The sequence below is a fragment of the Carcharodon carcharias genome, chromosome 1, assembly GCF_017639515.1.
Source record: "Carcharodon carcharias isolate sCarCar2 chromosome 1, sCarCar2.pri, whole genome shotgun sequence".
Taxonomy (NCBI): domain Eukaryota; kingdom Metazoa; phylum Chordata; class Chondrichthyes; order Lamniformes; family Lamnidae; genus Carcharodon; species Carcharodon carcharias.
Genome location: NC_054467.1, coordinates 255,221,722 through 255,242,128, shown reverse-complemented (window position 1 = coordinate 255,242,128; position 20,407 = coordinate 255,221,722). Strand labels below are relative to the sequence as shown.

Below are 20,407 nucleotides of genomic sequence, written 5' to 3'. Positions count from 1 at the left end.
GATCCACTACCAACCTGATTTTCCCAGTCTAACTGCATATTGAAATCCCCCATAATCACTGTGACCTTGCCTTTCTTACATGCCTTTTCTATCTCCTGTGTATCTTGTGCCCCACATCCTAACTATTGTTCGGAGGCCTGTACATAACTCCCATTATGGTTTTTTTTTACCTTTGCGGCTCCTCAACTCTACCCACACAGATTCTACATCATCTGACCCTACATCATTTCTTGCCATCGATTTAATTTCATTTCTTACTAACAAAGCAACCCCACCCCCTCTGCCAACCTGCCTATCTTTTCGATAGGATGTATATCCTTGTATATTTAGCTCCCAGTCCTGATCCTGATTCCCTTGCAGCCATGTCTCCGTGACGCCCACCACATCATACCTGCCAATTTCAATCTGCGCCACAAGCTCATTTACCTTATTTCGTATACTGTGTGCATTCAGATACAACACCTTCAGTCCTGTATTTCCCGTCCCCTTTCTCATTGTCGTCCCTTTATCTGATGTACTTGAAGTTAGATTCCTAGCCCTTTCCAAACACTCTGTCCTATTTTGTGTTCTGGGGACTTTAATAGCCTCTCCTGGGCTCTCCTTTCTTTTCAGTTTTTTCATAATTTTCCATGAAGTTGAATCCACCTCCCCCACCCCCTGCCCCCCACCCCCCGCCCCCACACACGCTAACCTGCTGCTTTGTTTCCCATTAATCATACTTCTTGGGGTTTTCCTCTTCCCTCCCCCCCACTTTCTAGTTTAAAGTCCTGTTGACCACCCTATTTACCCTTTTCGCTAGAAAATTGGTCCCAGATCGCTTCAGGTGGAGACGGTTCCAACAGTACAGATCCCTCCTGTTCCAATACTGATGCCAGTGCCCCACGAAATGGAACCCCTCTTTCCCGCACCACTCCTTTAGCCACGTGTTTACTTCCCTTGTTCTCGCGTCCCTATGCCAATTTGCATGTGGTTCGGTTAGTAATTCAGAGATTATAACCCTTGAGGACCTGTTCTTTAATTTAGTTCCTAGTTTCTGATAATTCCCAAAAAGGTCCTCTTTCCTAGTCTTACCTATGTTATTTGTCCCGACGTGGACCTACAACAACTGGATCCTCCCCCTCCCTCTCCAATATCCTTTCAAGCCAGTCAGAGATATCCCTCACCCTGGCACCGGGCAGGCAACATACCATGCGGGACTCTCGATCCTGCTTACAATGGAAGCTATCAATTCCCCTAATTATAGAATCCCCTACAACTACCACTTGTCTTTTTGCTCCCCCCTCTTGAATGGCTTCCTGTGCCATGGTCAGCTGGCTCATCCTCCCTACAGCCCTGTTCCTCATCCACACAAGGAGCAAGTACCTCGTACCTGTTGGACAAGTTCAAGAGCTGAGGCTCCTCTGTTCCTGAACAGAGGATCCCTCTACCTGCCTCACTTGCAGTCACACCCTGCTGACCCTGACCACTGACTGAACTTGAGGTACTTAATCTACCGGGTGTGACTGCCTCCTGAAACAAAGCATCCAGGTAACTCTCCCCCTCCCGGATGTGCCGCAATGTCTGGAGCTCAGACTCCAGGTCATCAATTCTGAGCCGGAGTTCCTCCAGCAACCAACACTTGCTGCAGATGTGGTCACTACGGCTCGCAATGGGATCTGCCAGCTCCCATATCATACAGCTACAGCACACCACCTGCCCAACCATCTCGACTTAGATAATTAATTTATTACTTAGCTTTGCAGTGTTTTTTTTTCAAATTTGGTGCAGATTTCCTACCAACCAATCAGGTCACAGCTTTCCTGTGATGTCACTTTTTCAGTTTTGGCTTCAGTTACTCTGTGCCCCGAGGTCACCGCTCTGGTGTTCCTCCCTCTGAGTCTGTTCCCTGGAGACAAGGCTGCGAATCCCCAAGGTAAGCTAGGTTTATGCTCACCGCTCCAGTGCTCCTCCCTCCAAGTCTTCTCCCAGGATTTACTCACCAATCAGCTGCTTTATCTTTAAAATCCACTTTCAAAGAGTGTCCCTCGCAGGTCTGGTGCACTGCTGAAGGCGCTGCCTCTTCTCTTTTTTTAGGTTTGAGGAGGAGGGAGGGATAGAAACACTACAGCAATGTAATGTTTGGGGCTATTCTGATCTTTGACAGTGGGTCCTCCTCAATTCCCTCCTGAGTCGCGGTGTCTGTGGTGACTTCTCCCAGAATGCTTCAGTCACTTCTCACCAGCGTCCTCTGTTGGATCATGGCTGATCATCTACCTCAATGCCACTTTGCTGCATGATTCCCATATTCCTTGATGCCATTAGTATCCAGAAACCTATTGATTTCTGTTTTGAGTATGCTCAATGATTGAGCTTCCACAGCCCTCAGAGATAGGCCAGCATTCACCACCCTCTGTGAAGAAATTCCTTCTTCTCTCAGTCTTAAATGGCCTACCCCTTGTTCTGAGACTATGTCCCCTGGTTCTAGACTCACCAGTTAGGGGAAACATCCTATTTGCATCTTCCCTGTCATGCCCTGTAAGAATTTTGCAAGTTAAGAAAGGGGTGTCTGGAGCTGCATGTAATTCTCCAACTGTCTTGATTACTGTTGGAACCTTTGCTGTCAACGTCATATATCAGTGACTTAGAACTAAGGATGGACAAACTATGAAAATTTATCAAAGACACCAAGTTTGAACCTGGGGAATGGAGTGGGGAGGGTGATTATGTTGCACAGGGATTCTAGTTCAATTGCGAAGATGAACTGAGAAATTGAAATTCAGCGTTGACATGTGCCAAGTGATTAAGAGGGACTGAGGCGCAGCAGACAATATTGTGGAAGAGGAAATAAATCACCTTGGTAATGGATAGATTATGGGTTTATGTGCTCAGTTGAAGTTTGAACAGAGCACCAAATTTGCAAGGAGTTTGGTTCAGCCTGAAATAACAGCTAGGCAGGGAGTGGAGTTTATGACATGGTCCAAAGATGATAGCGTCGTGGTCTTGGTTTTGCCCTGGAAGAATTAGTTTCAAGCTTATGGTGGTTGACAAGAGTTAGAGGGGCAATGTTGGGCATCATGAGAATGATCACAGGTAATGTTGAAGGCTGTATATCAGGTAAAGAAGAGGAAAAGGCCTTGGAATCTTCTGGAGGCCACTGTGCAAGGGATGGATAAACTTGCTGGTTATGGTTAGTTGGCTAGATAGAAGGGGCATCATACAATGGAGCTTGATGATCGAGGAGACAATTGAGACATATAGCATTGTTAAATGTTGAGTGCACAATGAAAGGTATAGCTTGTAGAATTGAATTCGCATCACATCCATGCGATATGGACTACATGGTGCATTAGCTGATCTGGAGTATGAAGTACAATTCTGGTCACCATGTTGCAGGAAGTACTTCATGGTATTGCCAAAGCTACAGCAAAGGGCTACCTGCCTAATAACTGTCATCAGGCACTTGAGTTACAAGGAGAGTTTCAGAAAGCTGAGTTTTTTTTTAGACAAAGAGGGAGAATGTTACTGGGTTGTTCAAAATCCGAAACCAGTTAACTCCTGCAAAATGCTTTGCCATAGTCCCCAATCTAATGTTTATATCCAGCATTTTCTGTTTTTATTTCATGTAAGTCAAAGATGTGAGAAATGGAATTATCACATTGGTGCAGAAAATGCGGCTGGTTGATTGGTTGACAGCTAAGGCGAAGTTTTATCCTTCACCCAACCCTGTGAAGTGTCTGACCAGGTAGTGATACATGCACAGAAACTGGCTGCTGAGGGGAATTTTCCCTTCCCACAGCGGAATCTTTCATCACTTGGCCTTTGCCCTTCCTAAACTGTAGAGCTGTTAGAAACTCTGCAACATCTTGGTTAGGTTCGGGATAACCTTGTTCAAGCTGTTGGTGAGATGGTACTGTGTCCCTAATTGTTTATTTTTATTTTTGCTCTGACTAAAGGAGTTGAGGTTGGCACAAGTGTTTTATCTCAAAATAGCTGCCAGTGAAAAATAAGCGTATGATGTCACCATAACCAAGCTGTTGAAAGAGCTGTCAAACGACCATATATACACCATACATAATGAAAAGCCACTGGATATGATCTTTCTTGGCTTTTAATGATTACCATAGCTCAAGTTATTCACCCACTTCTTTGTGGGATCCAAGGTTCCACTCAACCCCAGCTACTTTTGTTTCGTAGATAATGACCCCATTATCATAACAGGCCTGCAGTTGTACATGTAGAATATTAAAATATGAAATCTTAAAGCACAGATGGGAGGTCCTTCAGCCCAACAGACCTGGGCTGAATCATTTAAAGAGTCGCCTTCTGCAGCTTTTTCCCACATGTTCTGAAGAAGAGTCATACTGACATGAAACATTAACTCTGTTTCTGTCTCCACAGATGCTGTCAGACATGCTGAGTTTTTCCAGAATTTTCTGTTTTTATTTCAGATTTCCAGCATCCATATTTACCCTCCATCGTGTTGTTTGTTACCACCACCATGCTTTGGGATAGATTTCAAATAATTCAAAACTGGGCATCCATGAGGCAGTCTGGGGCCATCATCAGCAGCAGTATTGTATTCAACCACATGGTGCTCATGGTCTGGCACATTCCTCACTCTACCATTACCAATGATCCCCTGATTTAACCTTGGTTCAATGAAGAGTGCAGGGTGTATGCCAGGAGCAGCACTAGGCATACCCGAAAATGAGTTATAAATCGGGTGAAGCTACAGCACAAGACTACTTGCATGCCAAACAGTGCAAGCAGCATGCAATAGACAGAGCTAAGCGATCTCACAACCGATGGATCCATCTCGGCCTTTACCTGAGCTCCGCAGCATCACAGATGCCAGACTTCAGCCAATCTGATTTACTCCATGTAATATCAGGAAATGGCTGAAGGCGCTGTTTACTGCAAAGGCTATGGGTCCTGACACCCGTACTCTGCTTCACCTGTTCCAGTACTGCTGCAGCACATTGATTCGATGATGTGGAAAATTGCCCAGATATGTCACGAATGATGCTGAGCTACTCATCTCCTGATCTCATTCCAGCCTTGGTTCAAACATGGATAGAAGAGCTCAACTCTCGAGATGAGGTGAGGTGAGAGTGACTGTCCTTGACATCAAGGCTGCACTTGACTGAGTGCGGCATCAAGGAGCCCTAGCAAAACCGGAGTCAATGGGAAGCAAGGAGAAAACTCTCCACTGATTGGAGTCATACCTAGCACAAAGGAAGATGGTTGTGTTGTCTGTCGCTGGGTCAAAATCCTGGTGTACCTTGACCACATGTACTGCAGCAGTTGAAGAAGGCAGCTCACCACCACCACCTCAAGGGCAACTAGGGATAAGCATTTAAATGCTGCCCCAGCCAGTGAAGCCCACACACTGTGAATGAAGAAAAAAATGTCCTGTCCACAAAAAGCAAGACAAACCTAATCTGGCCAATACTGCCACAGAGCTCTAGTCTCAATAAGCAGCAAAGTGATGGAAGGAGTCCTTGACAATGCTTTCAAGCTACTTGCCACTGACCTGCTTGTCAAAGCTCAGTTTGGGTTCTGCCACGGCCACTCAGTTCCAGACATCATTACAGCCTTGGCCCAAACATGGACTTAAATGCTCATCACACGAGATGAGAGCGACTACCCTCGACAGCATTTGGCAGTGTGGCGTCAAGGAGCCCTGGAAAAACCCGCGTCGATGGAAATAAGAGGGAAAACTTTCCACTTATTGGAGTCATACCTAGCACAAAGGAAGATAGTTATGGTTGGTGATCAATCATCTCAGTCCTGGGACAGCACTGTAGGAGTTCCTCAGAATACTGTCCCAGGCCCAACTATCTTCAGCACAATCACCAATGACCTTCGCTTCATTATAAGGTCTGAAGTGGAGATGAAGATTGCATAATGTTCAGCACCATTCATGACTCCTCAGATACTGAAGCAGTCCTTGCCCAAATGCAGGAAGATGTGGACAACATTCAAGCTAAGGTTGCAAGGTGGCAAGTAACATAGGTGCCAGACAATGACCACATCCAACAAGAGAGCATCTAACCATCACACCTTGATATTCGATGGCATTACCATCACTGAATCCCCCATTGTCAGCAACCTGGGGGTTACCATTGACGAGAAACTAAACTGGACTAGCCATATAAATACTGTGGCTACAAGAGCAATTCAGAGGCTAGGAATTCTGTGGTGAGTAACTTACATCCGCACTCCCAAAAGCCTGTCCACCATCTACAAGGTTTAAGTCAGGAGTGCGATGCAAAACCCTCCACTTGTCTGGATGAGTGCAGCTCGAACAACAATCAAGAAGCTTAACACCATCCAGGACAAAGCTGAATTGTCACCCCATCCACCACATTAAATGTTTACTCCCTTTAACACTGGCACACAGTGGCAGCAGCGTGTAACATCTACAAATGCATTGCAGCAACTCACAAAGACTTCTTCAACCGCACTTTCCAAATCTATGACCTTTACCATCTCGAAGGACAAAGGCAGCAGAGGCATGGGATCACCGCCATCTGGAAGTTCCCCTCCAAGCCACTCACTATCCTGACTTGGAAATATATCGCCTTTCCTTCACTGTCACGGCGCAAAACCTGAAACTCCCTTCTGAACAGCACTGTGGGTGTACCTACACCATGTGGACCACAGCGGTTCAAGAAGGCAGGCCATGACCATTTTTTTGAGGGCAGTTAGGGATGGCTAATAAATACTGACCTAGCCAGCACTGCCCACACCCCAGCAAAGAAAGAATACATTTTTAAAATGAACCAAGGCCCCAGCTGCCTACTGGTTAGATATAAAATGTCCCATGGCACTATTTTGAGGAAGAACAGGGGCATTATCTCCGGTGGTCTGGCCAATATTTATTCTTTAGTCATCACAAAAACAGATTATCTGGCCGTTTACATATTGCTGTTTGTCAAAGTTTGCTTGCACATATTGGCTGCCACGTTTTGTACACTACAGCAGTGACTACACTTTCAGACGTATTTAGTTGATTGTCAGCAAGTGTCCTTACAATCCACTTCCGGCTGGTTGCCACCTGCCATCCACCCGTCAGCTGACAAATTAGTACTCCTCCAGGTTGAACACCACTTGGAGGAAGCACTGAGAGTGGCAAGGTACTCTGGGTAGGGGATTTCAATGCCCATCACCAAGAGTGGCTCGGTAGCATCAAAGTTGGCCGAGTCCGAAAGGACATAGCTGTTAGACTGGGACTTTGGCGTGACAAGTGGTGAGGGAACCAACAAGAGAGAAGAATCTACGTGACTTCACCCTCATCACTCTACCTATTGCAGATGCATCTGTTCATGACGGTATGGGTAGGAATGACCACCACCCAGTCCTTGTGGAGATGGCATCCCATCTTCATATTGAGTATACCCTCCATTGTGTTGTGTGGCACTACCACCTTGCTAATTGGGATAAATTTTGTTCAGACCTCGCAACTCAAAACTGGGTGTCCATGAGGAGCTGTGGGCCATTTGACTGAGTGTGACATCAAGGAGTCCTGGCAAAACTGAAGTTAATGGGAATTGGGGTAAAGTTCTGCACTGGTTGGAGTCATTCCTAGCACAAAGGAAGATGTTTGTTGGAGGTCAATCATCTCAGTCCTGAGACATGCAGGAGTCCCTCAGGGTAGTGTCTTGGCCCAACCATCTTCAGCTGTTTCTTCAATGACCTTCCATCTATCATAAGGTCAGAAGTGAGATGTTCTCTGATTGGACAACATTCAGCACCATTCGAGACTCCGCGGATATGAAAGCAGCCCGGATAACCGGCAAGACCTGGCAATATTCTGTATTGGGCTGATCAGTGACGAGTAACATTCCCACTACACAAGTGCCAGGCAATGACCATCTCCAACAAGAGGTAATCTAACCATCTCCCTTTGATATTCAATGGCATTGCCATTGCTAAATCCCCCACTATCAACATCCTGGATGGTTACCGTTGATCAGAAACTGAATTGAACCGGCCACATTGTTAGGACTGCAGTCGATGTTTTTCGCTGAGCAAGCCAAATCCTTGAGGGAAACTTGTCTTACTGATCATAACTTTTTTTTGTTTTGTATTTTGAAAATGAGGGGGAAACTACTGATCCCAGAAACATAGAATCCCAGTAACACTTTTAGGATTTTAAAATTATAAGCTTTATTAACAAGAAGGAAAAAAACTTAAACACACAGGATTAAAGTTACACGGTTGAAACAGTCTTGCAAAACATTCCCCCAAAAAAACCTATTTGGCCAGAACACACAAGTAAGTATCTTGGCAACAGCTCCCTTTTAGATTTTTAACCTTAAAAATCCACTAATATTATCCAAGGCCAAAATTGCTGCTACATTAATAAAGTATACCACACGACTTCTCACTGTCTTCCACTCTGCTGTGGAAATCCAAAGGAAGTTCAGAAACAGACTGTTTTCTGAAAACAAAGACCTTTCCGGCTTCAACTTTTCTCAGCACAGAGCTGTTCTCAAGACATCTCCCCCTCACAGCCACCTCAACTCAACTACACATCTTTTCTTAAATTCCTTTTTTCACCTTTCATCCTAGACTCCACTGTCCTAAGCACCTCTTTGAACTCAAGTTTTGCAAAATATAAAAATCTTTCACCCCTTCCTATTGCCTCCACTTTTGGGTCAAATAAAATTTAATAACCTTCCCTTGTTTACTTATGAAACCTTCTGTAAGTTGCATAAGTCCCTTATCATCTCTATTAGCCTTTGAAATTTAACAGGTGAAAAGTCAAGTCCTTACCTATCTCCTAATGCAAATTTTAAAATCCAACCTATTTACTTGTAATTCCAACTTCACCATAGCCTCTCATTACAAATGCATTCATATAGCACCTTTACCTTTCAACTCAGTTCCCTTGGACAAGCTGTCTCTATGAACCTTCCCCCAGTTCAATTAATGATAGACGCACAAACACACAGCCTTCTTTACAAAATACTACCATATTCTCAAAAATATGAAAATAACAACACCCCTCTTCACAATATAAATACTGTGGTTAGAAGAGCAGGTCAGACGCTGGGAATTCTGTGGTGAGTAGCTCACCTCCTGACTCTCCAAAACCTGACCACCATCTACGAGGCACAAGTCAGGAGTGTGATGGAATACTCTCCACTTACCTGGATGAGTCCAGCTCCAACAACAAAGAAGCTCAACACCACCCAGGACAAAGCAGCCTGCTTGATTGGCACCCCATCCACCACTTTAGCAGGGCAAGGGTAGCTGATGCATTGGAACACCACCACCTGCACCACACACGCTACCCCTTCAAGCCACTCACCATCCTGATTTGGAACTATATCAGTGTTCCTTCACTGTCACTGGGTCAAAATCCTGGAACTCTTCCTAACGGCATTGTGGGTGTACCTACTCTGCATGGACTGCAGCCGTTCAGGAAGGCAGTTCACCACCACCACCTTCTCAAGGGTAATTAGGGATGGGCAATAAATACTGACCTAGCCAGCAATCCACCACACCCCTTGAACAAATAAAATACTAAGCGATTTGAGATGGGAAAAGCACTATAGAAACAAAAGTTTTTTTTTTCTTTTTCTTGTTCTAAGGAGAACGACTACAGGTTCTTTAGTTTCTCCACACAACTGATCTGCCTACAGTCACTTTATGGTCAGTTTTTTATTAAGTCATCGTGTGGTATTTTTGAAAGGTATTTTCCTAAGAACTATGACTTTGAGTGACAACTGGTTTGACTTACATCTTACCTTATCCTTATCACGGAGTGGTTGACCTCCAGCATTGCAAGTAATCAGTGTAAGGAAGTTGGGGGAGGGAAAATAAGTTTTCTGGAGCCCATCTTCAGCTAACTAATTCATGGTGTTAGTACTGGACTTGGAGTCAGCCGTCCATCCTGCAGTCATTCAGGGAGGGGGCAAGTTACCTGGACACTTCGTACCATGGGGCGGTCACCCCTTAGGATAGGGTCTTCTGATTTTGTCAATTGTCAGAGACAGGAGGGTGTGACTGCGAGTGAGGCAGTTAAGGGGACCCAGAGGGCAAGAGTGCAGAGGCTCAACCTTTGCAATTGTATGACATCTTTAACGTTCTTTCAGCTTGTTTGGATAAGAGTGGGGCTGCAGTGTGGATGAACTGATTGGCCATGGCACTGTGATACAGGAAGCCATTCAATTGGGGGGAGCAAAATGGAATGTAGTGGGAGTAGGGGACAGTATAGTGCAGGGGATTGACAGCATTCTCTACAGCAAAGAGTGAGAGTCCATAAGGCTGTGTTGCCTGCCTGGTGCCAGGCCTCAGGACACCTGTTCAAGGCTGGAGAGAGAGTGAGGGGGAGAGGAGACAGTCATTGTGGCCCATGTATGAACCAACGACATAGGCAGGGCAAGGAAAGAGGTTCTGCATAGTCAGTATGAGGAGCGATGCAATAAATTAGGAAGCAGGATCTCAAAAGCATTAACTTGTGGATTCTTATCTAAGCCTTGTGCAAATTGGCATAGGGCAAATAAGATCAGAGAAATTAATGTGTGGCTCAGAAACTGGTATGGGAGAAGTGGGTTCCGGTTCATGGGGCACTGGTGGTACTAGTGGGGAAAGTGGGGGCTGTATTAATGGGATGGTTTACACCTCAACTTTGCTGGGACGAGTGTTCTACCGAGCCTCATAACTAGGGAAGTGTGGATAATGTAAATAAATGGAATGTAAATGTAAACAGTAGGTGCAAGGGATCAAATTTGGGAAGATGTGGCAAATCAAAGAGTAGAGACAAAGCAAGAGAGAAAGGTAATAATATGGGAAATGATAAACAGGCTGTGACAGGAAGGGATAGAGAGTAAAAATCTAAGAGTAAATCAGCAGATAAGGCTAGAGGTTGTAAAATAATAAAAGGGCAAAACTAAACACTCTGTATCTGAATGCACGTAACATATGAAACAAAACAGATGAACTGATAGTGCAAATAGAAATAAAAAGTATGATTTGATAGCCATTACAGAGACATGGCTGCAGGATGACATGGATTTGGGACCTGCATATTGAAGGGTATGTGACATTTAGGAAGGACAGGAAGTTAGGAAAAGGTGGAGGGGTGGTTCTGTTGATTAATGATGGTGTTAACACAATAGAAAAAGATGGCTAAGTTCTGGAAGCCAGGATGTGGAAGCAGTTTAGGTAGAGTATAAAGGAAGAAATAATGGGAGCTTGTCAAAAAGGTAGGTCGATAATCATGGGGGATTTTAATCTACAGAAAGACTGGGAAAATCAGATGGGCAGAGGTAGGGTAGATGAGGAACTCATAGAAAGTTTTCAGGATAGTTTCTTCGAACCACACATTCTGAAGCCAACCAGAGAGCATGCTATACTAGAAATGTTATTGTGCAACAAGACAGGATTCATTAGTGACCTCCGTGAAGGCGCCCCTCAGTAGCAGCGATCATAATATGATTGAATTTTACATTCACTTTGAGGGAGTGAAGAGCGGGTCCAAGATGAGCATTTTAAACTTAAATAAGGGCATGAAAGCAGAGCTAGTTATAGTGAACTAGCAAATGAGGTTAAGGGATAGGTGAATAGAGATGCAATGACAGACATTTAAAGGGATATTTCAGAATTCCACCAAGAAGGAGAAATTCCAAAGGGGAGGACCCACCATTTGTGATTCACTAAATAAGTTAAAGATAGAATCAAACTTAATAGAAAAAGCATATAATTGTGCAAAGATAAGTGGCAGGTCAGAAGATTGGACAGAATATAAAATATGGTACAGAATGACTAAAAGATGAATAAGGAGGGAAAATCAGAGTACGAGAGAAAACTGGCTCACAATATAAAACAGATAGTAAGAGTTTCTAAAAAAGAAAAGGGTTAAAGTCAATGTTGGTCTATAGAAAGTGAGTTTGGGGAATTAATAATGGAAAATAAGGAGATGGCATATGATTTGAACATGTAATCAGATAACTCCAATTCAGATACATTTTTTTCTCCTTCTACCTCAAACTTGTTGCACTATTTTTGCTGCCTGAAGAATTTGCAGCTAGCCAGTACTGCTGGGCTTGTCCAGTGACGCCATACTACAATGTTCAGACTCAATCATAAAATGAACCAACTTGTGTTTAATAGTTAACATTTTTCTGGTCATTTGCAGGTAGAAGAGGAATTATGGGAGGAGGAATTCTTGGAGCGTTGTTTTCAGGAGATGCTGGATGAGGAGGACCAAGAATGGTTCATTCCAGAGCGGGATTTGCCAGGCATCAACCAGATGCAGCAACAAATGAATGGACTGTCCATAAATGACAGCAGCAAGACAGAGGAACTCGTGGTAAGAAGCAGAGAATGGTGATGTAACCCTCTCGCTCAAAGGGTCAGTGCACATCATATCAGTATAAAAATATTTGCTTTATGATCAGTGCACTCTATGTCCTGGTATCTTCCGTTCCTTTCTATATGATTGTTAAACAGGTTTGTGGGTCCAACTTTTCACAAAGTAATTTGGTGTGTTTTCACCTTTATTCTGACTCGTACTAGATAATTCTGAGAACAAATATTTGCTTGGATTTTTATTTTTGTGATATCTGGGCAGCCACGAAATTGCACAAAGTAAGTCCACAGCAAAAATAAAATTACAGTAGATGCATCAGATGTTAAAGTTTAGCTTTAAAAGTTCCATACATGCTTGATTTTTTTTGTTTAAGGGTTTGGTTTTGGACTGGGGAATAGGAGTTGATCGTACAGCTGAAGACCTGTAAACCCTGAATTGTAATCTCACTCCAAGTTTCCAATCTCATCAATATGCAAAACAAATTTCAAGTGCTTCCCTAATCTCAGTTGCTGCAGTTCACTGCTTTACACCTGACTGCAAATTGCCTGCTCCATCTAGTTGGGATGGTGTAATGTAAGTCTGTCACCTGGATAAATAAATAAGGGAGAAAATATCATTATTAAAAGGGGAAAGGTGGTGAATTTCTTAACAACCATGTTTCTCAATTCAAAGTGTGCAACTTTCTCTGTGGCAGAGTCAAATATCTGGAGCATTCATACTGCAGCTCAGTGAGTAGTTGTAGTTGTAGTTCCAAAAAATGCAATATGTTTTCAGTCGCACTGTTGTGAGGAGATGCAGTATGAGGATTGGGTGCTTTCTCGCACAGTAAAAGGGGGGAGAGGAATTTGTAAACAGATCACCAACAGTCGCTATCGCCTACAATCGAGCAAATTGTTACACAGCAACCAGCGTTCTTTATCTAGTCTGTATAATCATGGAAGAAAGGCACGTAATGCAAGAAGACAGAAGCCAAGGTGGGGGCATGGGTCTTAGCTTTGAAAATTCAAGTACAACAATTTCAGCTGAACAATGTGATTAACATGAAGATTGTCCTGTGAGGCACTATGGGATCAATTTATGTGAGAATTAGAAAGAGGTTGGAGGGAATGAGCAATTGAGCGATATTAGTATTTGGGACCAGCCAACTTAACTGCATTGTTTTTACTGGTCCAGTATTTTTCTATGTTTCTAAATAATCTGTACATAGTTTTCTGTTAATTTTCCTCCTTGAGTTGTTTAGCTTACCCCAGTATGTTTAGATGATCTAACCGAGGTGCTTAAAATGATTATACATAGATACAGAGAAGCTGTTTAAATTGGTGAGGGAAATCCAGAACCAGTGACACAATTTTAAAATTAGAGTTAGGCCATTGAGGAACAAAATCAGTAACGCACACAATCGTGAAAATTTGGAACTTGCTTCCCTAGAAGACTGGTAACTGAAATAATTAATACTTTCAGGAGTGGCATCGATGGATTCCTGTTAGGCAAGGGTCTTAAGGGTCAAGCAGCAAAGGTGTTTAAATGGAGTTGAGGTACATATCAGGCATGATCTGATTGAATGTCGGTGGAAAAGGCTCAAGGGACTGAATGGCAGGCTCCTGTTCTTGTGTCTCCATCGATGCCACACATTCTATCATCTTGCATGATCAGCTGTTCTTAAAGTGATTTCCCTGCCTGTCCTTCGCCCTACTTCTTAACAAGCTGTTCAAACCTCTGGTATCACAGCTATGCCAGATTATGCCGTCACTTAACATGAACACACTAGCTTCCCAGCAGAGCACCACTAAATAGCAGTCAGCTCCATCGAACGTAATGCCAGAAGTTGCTCAGTTGATGTTTTTCCTCTTCATAGTTCAGGTTGTTATTGCCAGATGTTTGTGCTGTTTACTTAAAAAAAAAATCTTTTGTGACTGTATAACACAATCATGTCTTTTATTTTTCCTTCTTTCCCTCTAGAGTAAAAGTACTCTGAATCCTGACGCCAAGGAATTTGTTCCTGGAGTGAAGTATTGAAATTCTGAGATTCTGCAGGCAGCCCTCTGCTGGAGGAAGCAACAAAAAAAAATACAATCTCTGAACACTGTGAAGCAAGTCACTTTTTAGGAGGGCCTATTTGTTATAGATGCTATTGGATTACCTACCCTCTATCCCTTCCCAACCGAAGACCTGTTTTAGATTTACTGTTTTGTTTTTTGGCTTGGTTCGGCTTTATTGCAAAAACAGCTTGGTCCTTTCACACTTTCTGGTACGTGCAAGGCCAAGTCGGCATGCTCTTACTGGTGTACGGTATTCCGTCTGCCACGTATCACAGTGGGTCTGTTACTCAAAACGACTGGTTTAATGGCTTGGTGAGTGGGGAAGGAGGTGAATTGAACGCAATGCCAGAAGTTGCTCAGTTTAGGGTACTTCGTTATCTTCTGGAAGATGAATTTAAAGTGACAGTATCCTTTTTTTAAAAATATAATTAAAAATTGGCTTAAGCGAAATAACAAAAGCACTTTGCCAAAAGAAATTGATTCTAAAAGAATTGAAAAATTACCAACTGCTGGAAACACACACACGCACACACCCTTTGGTTATTTTACTGCCTGATCATAAACTTTCCCCTTTTCCCTTATCTGAGAGCCTTACAAAAGGCAGAGATGTAGAACAGCTATACAGCATACAGTATTACCACTGCCATTACATGTAGTCAATTTTATGGTCTAACCGAATTTCTTTCTAAAATAACATTGAAACTAGCAGTAAAGGGAACTTGCTGTAGAAGCTAAATATGTTACAATGCACATTGTAAGATTTATAAATGCAGTATATGTAACTTTTTGGGGTTTTTTTTTCCAAAATGCAGCCCAAATGGGCGAAAAGCAAAGCAAAAGGGATGCTGTTTGTTAGAATGAGTTTGTGTGGGGAAATCCTTTACTGACTGAAAATTGGGTTGCGCTTTTCACGGCGGGAGAGGAAGGTGGGCCATGACAAAAAAAAATTTCCCAAACTACAGAGTCCACAAGTGCTCGGCAAAGAGCTTTGCGTGCAGCAAATACCAGACATGGGAATCCAGCTCTCTCAAGTTTTCAGAAACATCATTGCTTGTGTCTGCCTTAATGGTGAAAATGGCATCGCTGTTGCAGCCTCTCTCGCACTTTCTATCTCCCTGGGAAGATGATGCTCCTTCAAGGCTCGGATTTGTTTTTCTTTTCTGATCTCAAGGACAAGTGAGTGCAAAAAAAAAACAGTACTGGAAAGTAGATTTTATTATAAGAAAACAATAAGGTACTTGGCTACTCTTCTAAAGCTTTGGTCAGTGGAAAGTCAGGAAGGTCAAAGGTTGAATGTGGATTTTTAAAAAGATCATGAGTAAATTCTTTGGGTGATGGGGATGTGTAGGTTCAGGACCTGATGGTATAAAAGTGGTTTGGCAGATGCCCTTATTTAAGTAGGGTTAACACTTTTGTTTTGCACATTGTGTTTCAGTGGGAGGGAATTGAATTGGGTCTTAAGTTGTGAATCTCACCTTATTCTTTAATTTTGCTTAAAGGTCTCATAATTCATCACAAGGCACAGAATTAAGTGTTGGGGGAGGGAATTAATTTCCAATTTGATGGAAAAAAATAAAGATCTGATGCCTAATTTCTTTTGTGAAAGCTTTAGTTAATCTAATACAAAATCTGTTGTGGGGAGGGGTGGGGGAGCAACCTTAGTCTTCACTCTGCAGTGCTTTGGTCATTGATATCTGTATTCTAGTGCTGGGGAGATGCTCTCCAGTGGGTGTAAGTGGTTTCTGAAGTATTGACATTTTTCTATGAATTTGACAGTTTTGAGCTCGTTAGACTTCCACTTCTCCAAACCACCTGCCCTTAAAACCGTGCAAGTCCTGAACAAGTGGGGATTTTCAACCCCACGCTACTCATTTTCAGATATTGAAGTTGCTGTATTTCTTCCTGAACCTTGTGTCAGCTTATATTAACAAAAATCTGTTTTATTGCTAATAATTTAAACCTAGTTTACCCGATTGAAAGTGTTCCAAAATATTTTTCTTGTACCAATTTCCTGTTTCACTCAACTGATCCCACAAACGTCGATTAGCTCTTTTTTGTGGCTATATAGTGATGAGAACAGTTCCAATCTCTAGAACGAGATCACTACTGAGATGCTTTGGCAATTTCCATGATAATTGATTGCATACTAACAGTCCTTTACTCTCTCATCTCTCTGACCCACTCTGTGGTTCTAAATTTACAAAGATAGTGGAAATTCCATTATAGTTGCATTAATAAATGAGGAACTCATTTTACATGCTGTTATGCAGAACACCTGATTGTGGCCTGAAGCATCAGTTTATAGCTCCCTCAATGCCCGAGTTACACTTCATACTGTCATTAAAGAATCTTACATATAAGCTTCTGCATAATGTATCCTGTCATGTAATACTTCATTAGAAACTAACTCTCCTTTATACATTTTATAAACTAGATGGATGATATTGTATCGTTCTGACAATCAGCTCTTGACCTTTTCAGCTGAAACAATTTTAAGATATTGGGTCTGTTTCAAGGTGACACGTTTTTTTTCCCCTGGTGTCCCATCACACATGCAGTTTTGGCTGGCTTTGCTCAAGGTGGATTGACATTTGGAAGAAAGAAATATTCCATTTTTGCCATCCTGTGTCAGCATTAAGCACTTCTGGATTGGTTCTAATGTGGGTCAAATGGTTCCCCTCTGCACTTTGCTTCATTAGAACAACACTTGCACATGCTTTCCACCAAGCTGACATTCCCCTTCTGCAAACTTCTTGTGGCTTCTCTGAGTGAAGTACCAGTTGCTGCTGAACTGTGGTCACTTTTGTACTGCATGAACGCCCAGCAGATAATTCCTTTTGTCTGGATCTGGAACTTCAATTCCATCAATCTGGAGGATTGAAAGCTACATTCTGGGGGTGAATAATGAGTTTGGTCTCTTGTTGACCCAGTAATTAAAGGCACTGCCCCATTTGTGAAATAATACAGACCAGGACCAGGAGGCCCTTGATTCAATCCTCGATGTGTAACAAGTAAAGCTGATCACAGCAGAGGAAGCAGCAATGGATATTTTATTATTGGATCTGCACCCTGGACTAAAGAAAAGAAAGTAATATAGGATCTATCTTCTTATCAATGTCCAGTCTTGATGGAAAAGTGCACATATTTGAATGGTTAGCTGAAGCCTGATCAGGTTCAGTTGTGACCTCCAGTTGAATCCTCTGCTTCTGAGTGTTGTTTCTGGGGAATAGTCACTTTTGAGGGACTTTGGGGTTGCCAGCACTGACAGACCATATTTGAGCATAAGTTGGTGCCTTCAGGAGGAAAGGTGGTTAAAATTTGAATAGGATGATGAGGGTGTTTAGGAGGGGAAAGTTCTGATATGAGAACTCATCCCCTAGTTGGAAAATTCTCCATTTTAATATCTTTTTAAAAGTAACGTCAAAATAACTTTTGGGTTTTTTCCTGAAACTGTTAATTTTAGTAATTACTGCTTTATTTCACCCTGCCGACCAGCCTGCCCAAAAGGAGAAAAATGGTATGCTGCTGATGTTTCTCCTGTTCTGGTATGTTCCACCATATTGCCACAATCGTAAACTTCCAGGGAAAAAAGCTCATCACAGTGCATTGTCTGAATTTTAGTATTGAAGCAGCTGAGAGAAGAATTTCTGCTGCTTTAATAGCATTGCAGGAAGGCAGGGTACTACATTCTATGTTAGTGTATGTCGCATTTAAAATAATGTGTGGCAACTATCTTGCCTCCTCCACCCAACTCCCCCATCTTGAATCTTTAACTAGACTATAAATTGAAAATTGTTTCAAAACTCCTGTGCAGTAATAACTGGGAATTAGAGCATCAAGATGAATGAAACAAACCCATCTAGGGACTTGAGTATCTTTTCTGATTAGAAGAAAGGTGTAATTTGGCCATATGTTAAGTCTGAGGAGATCTCTAGCTATTAAAGCTGCTCCTTTTTTAAAAAAAAATAATTCTGGTAGTCATCCAAAACATTGTTAATGCCACCATAGAATTGAACTTTAGCCGGGTTTATTTGGGTGCATTAGGTTCTTGTGGCTATTTGGCAAATTGGCAGGTGTTTCTCCCTCTCTTACCCCCTTCCCCACTTCCCTCACTTCACCCCTTCATAGCTGTCTATTGAATATCTGTGGAGTAACGAGGATTTGCCTCAAAGTGCAGCTTGTACCTCATATTGACTACATTTCCCCATCACCCAGTTTCACACCTAGCTGTTTCAAGATGTAACCAGACCCTTCAGATTGTGGGATTTGTGTATGCTTGCATTCGTTAGCTTTTGTACACTTCCTATTTATGCCCACGTTTTGAAACTAGAAGCAAATTAATGCTCCAATGTAAATACCCTGTCCCATCATGCACTTAACCTTTCATTTTCTCTCAAATTTCAGGGGGAAAGAGGGGGAGGTATTTTTGGTTTTGAGACCCATGCATTTCAAAATTTGTGTTTTTTAAATTGCAAATAGGATGTGTGTAACCCCCTGTGCTTTCATCAGTCTTTCACAATTCGATGGTACATTGCATTGTGGATAAAAGTTCCTGGTCAGCTCTATGGTTCATGTACATCACTGCTGACTATTTTGTTTACTACTTGCATGCACAGGAGGAGCTGGTGCTTTAGAACAGGTCAGCATGTGAGGGAGAGCTGATGTTTTAATGGTGTAAAGATCTGTACACCAGATTTGCTTTTTAAATTATGCAGGAAAAAAATTGAGGACTAAATTTGGTTGTTTTATGTGCTGCCATTATCCTGGCTGCTCCATACATTCTAGATGTATTTGTGTGCATAAATTCAGCATTTTCCATCAAGATTTGCCTGTATGTGGGGAAGTAAAAACAGCAAACTAAAATGCTAGACTTGTCAGGGCAGTTTGAAGTTCTGGGCTCTTTAAGTCCCAGCTGTTCATTTCTAAGCTTGCTGTGTAAATTGAATAGTTGGCATTGGTGCTAGAACTCTGGTCCCTTTCCCATTTGTGTTAGCTTGCTACCTAAATTTTATTTTAAATTTGCATTTCACTTGGTACCATACGCACTTGAGATATTGAGCAATGCTGGAGGACCACATTTGGAAAACCTCCAACTTTGCATCTGGAGAATAATTACAACATTTCTGACTTAACAGTAGTGAGTGCATTTCCAAAATATTGTGTTGACATTTTGGGACATCTTGCGGTCATGAAAAGCACCATAAAAAACATTTCTTTCTTTCCGTCTCTGTCTTTTTCTTTCTTTATCTTTTTTCCTTTTTCTCTTTTTCACTGTCAAAATTATTGCAAAGCAATCATGACCAAAAAAGGGGGAAACAAAAGAATCATCCCGTTAAACAGTATATAAGTTTGTAAAACCAAAATATTTAAGTTTTAACATTGAAAACCTCATTGAACATAGGAACATATTGTGTGATTTATTTTATTAATTCTTTTGGAAAGGTTTAGCACCATGACTATGCATTTTGGGGCAGGGTAATGTCCCATTATTTAACTAATTTTTGTTTCCCTACAAGCTCTGTTTCGCTTGCCCTGAGGCTCTCAATCTTCAGATGCAGTCCTAATGACAGACCAGTTTGACAGACTTGGCTGGTGAAGATTTAACTAAAGTGGCATTTTGTAGATTGAAGCCAAGAAATCCTATTGGCTGAGGTTCATAGACATCAAATGCAGTAACAAAAACAGAATTACCTGGAAAAACTCAGCAGGTCTGGCAGCATCGGCAGAGAAGAAAAGAGTTGACATTTTGAGTCCTCATGACCCTTCAACAGAACTATATTCTGTGGAAGGGTCATGAGGACTCGAAACGTCAACTCTTTTCTTCTCTGCCGATGCTGCCAGACCTGCTGAGTTTTTCCAGGTAATTCTGTTTTTGTTTTGGATTTCCAGCATCCGCAGTTTTTTGTTTTTATCAAATGCAGTAAGCCTAGCTCCCCAATTTACTCCTAGGCATCTACTAATGCCACTCCGAAATTGACTTCTAAAAGGCCAACTGAAGGGCCATGTATCTCTGTTCCCTCTGGAAATGATCCAGCATCTTTTCCAACATGAATTTCCCTTTTGC

General features: G+C 42.3%; 1 protein-coding gene across 5 annotated transcripts in view; it reads left to right on the top strand.

Annotated features, from left to right (window-relative positions):
- LOC121278426 (polyadenylate-binding protein-interacting protein 2-like) overlaps nucleotides 1-19,561 on the top strand; it is a 59,569-nt gene extending 40,008 nt beyond the window's left edge. For all 5 annotated transcript variants that reach the window (XM_041188876.1, XM_041188868.1, XM_041188863.1 and 2 more), the window contains 2 exons: nucleotides 12,131-12,304; nucleotides 14,264-19,561. In XM_041188876.1, coding sequence (XP_041044810.1) covers nucleotides 12,131-12,304; nucleotides 14,264-14,320 — 231 coding nt within the window. In that variant the 3' untranslated portion in view covers nucleotides 14,321-19,561. The remainder of the gene's footprint in view (nucleotides 1-12,130; nucleotides 12,305-14,263) is intronic.
- Nucleotides 19,562-20,407: the final 846 nt, after the last annotated feature.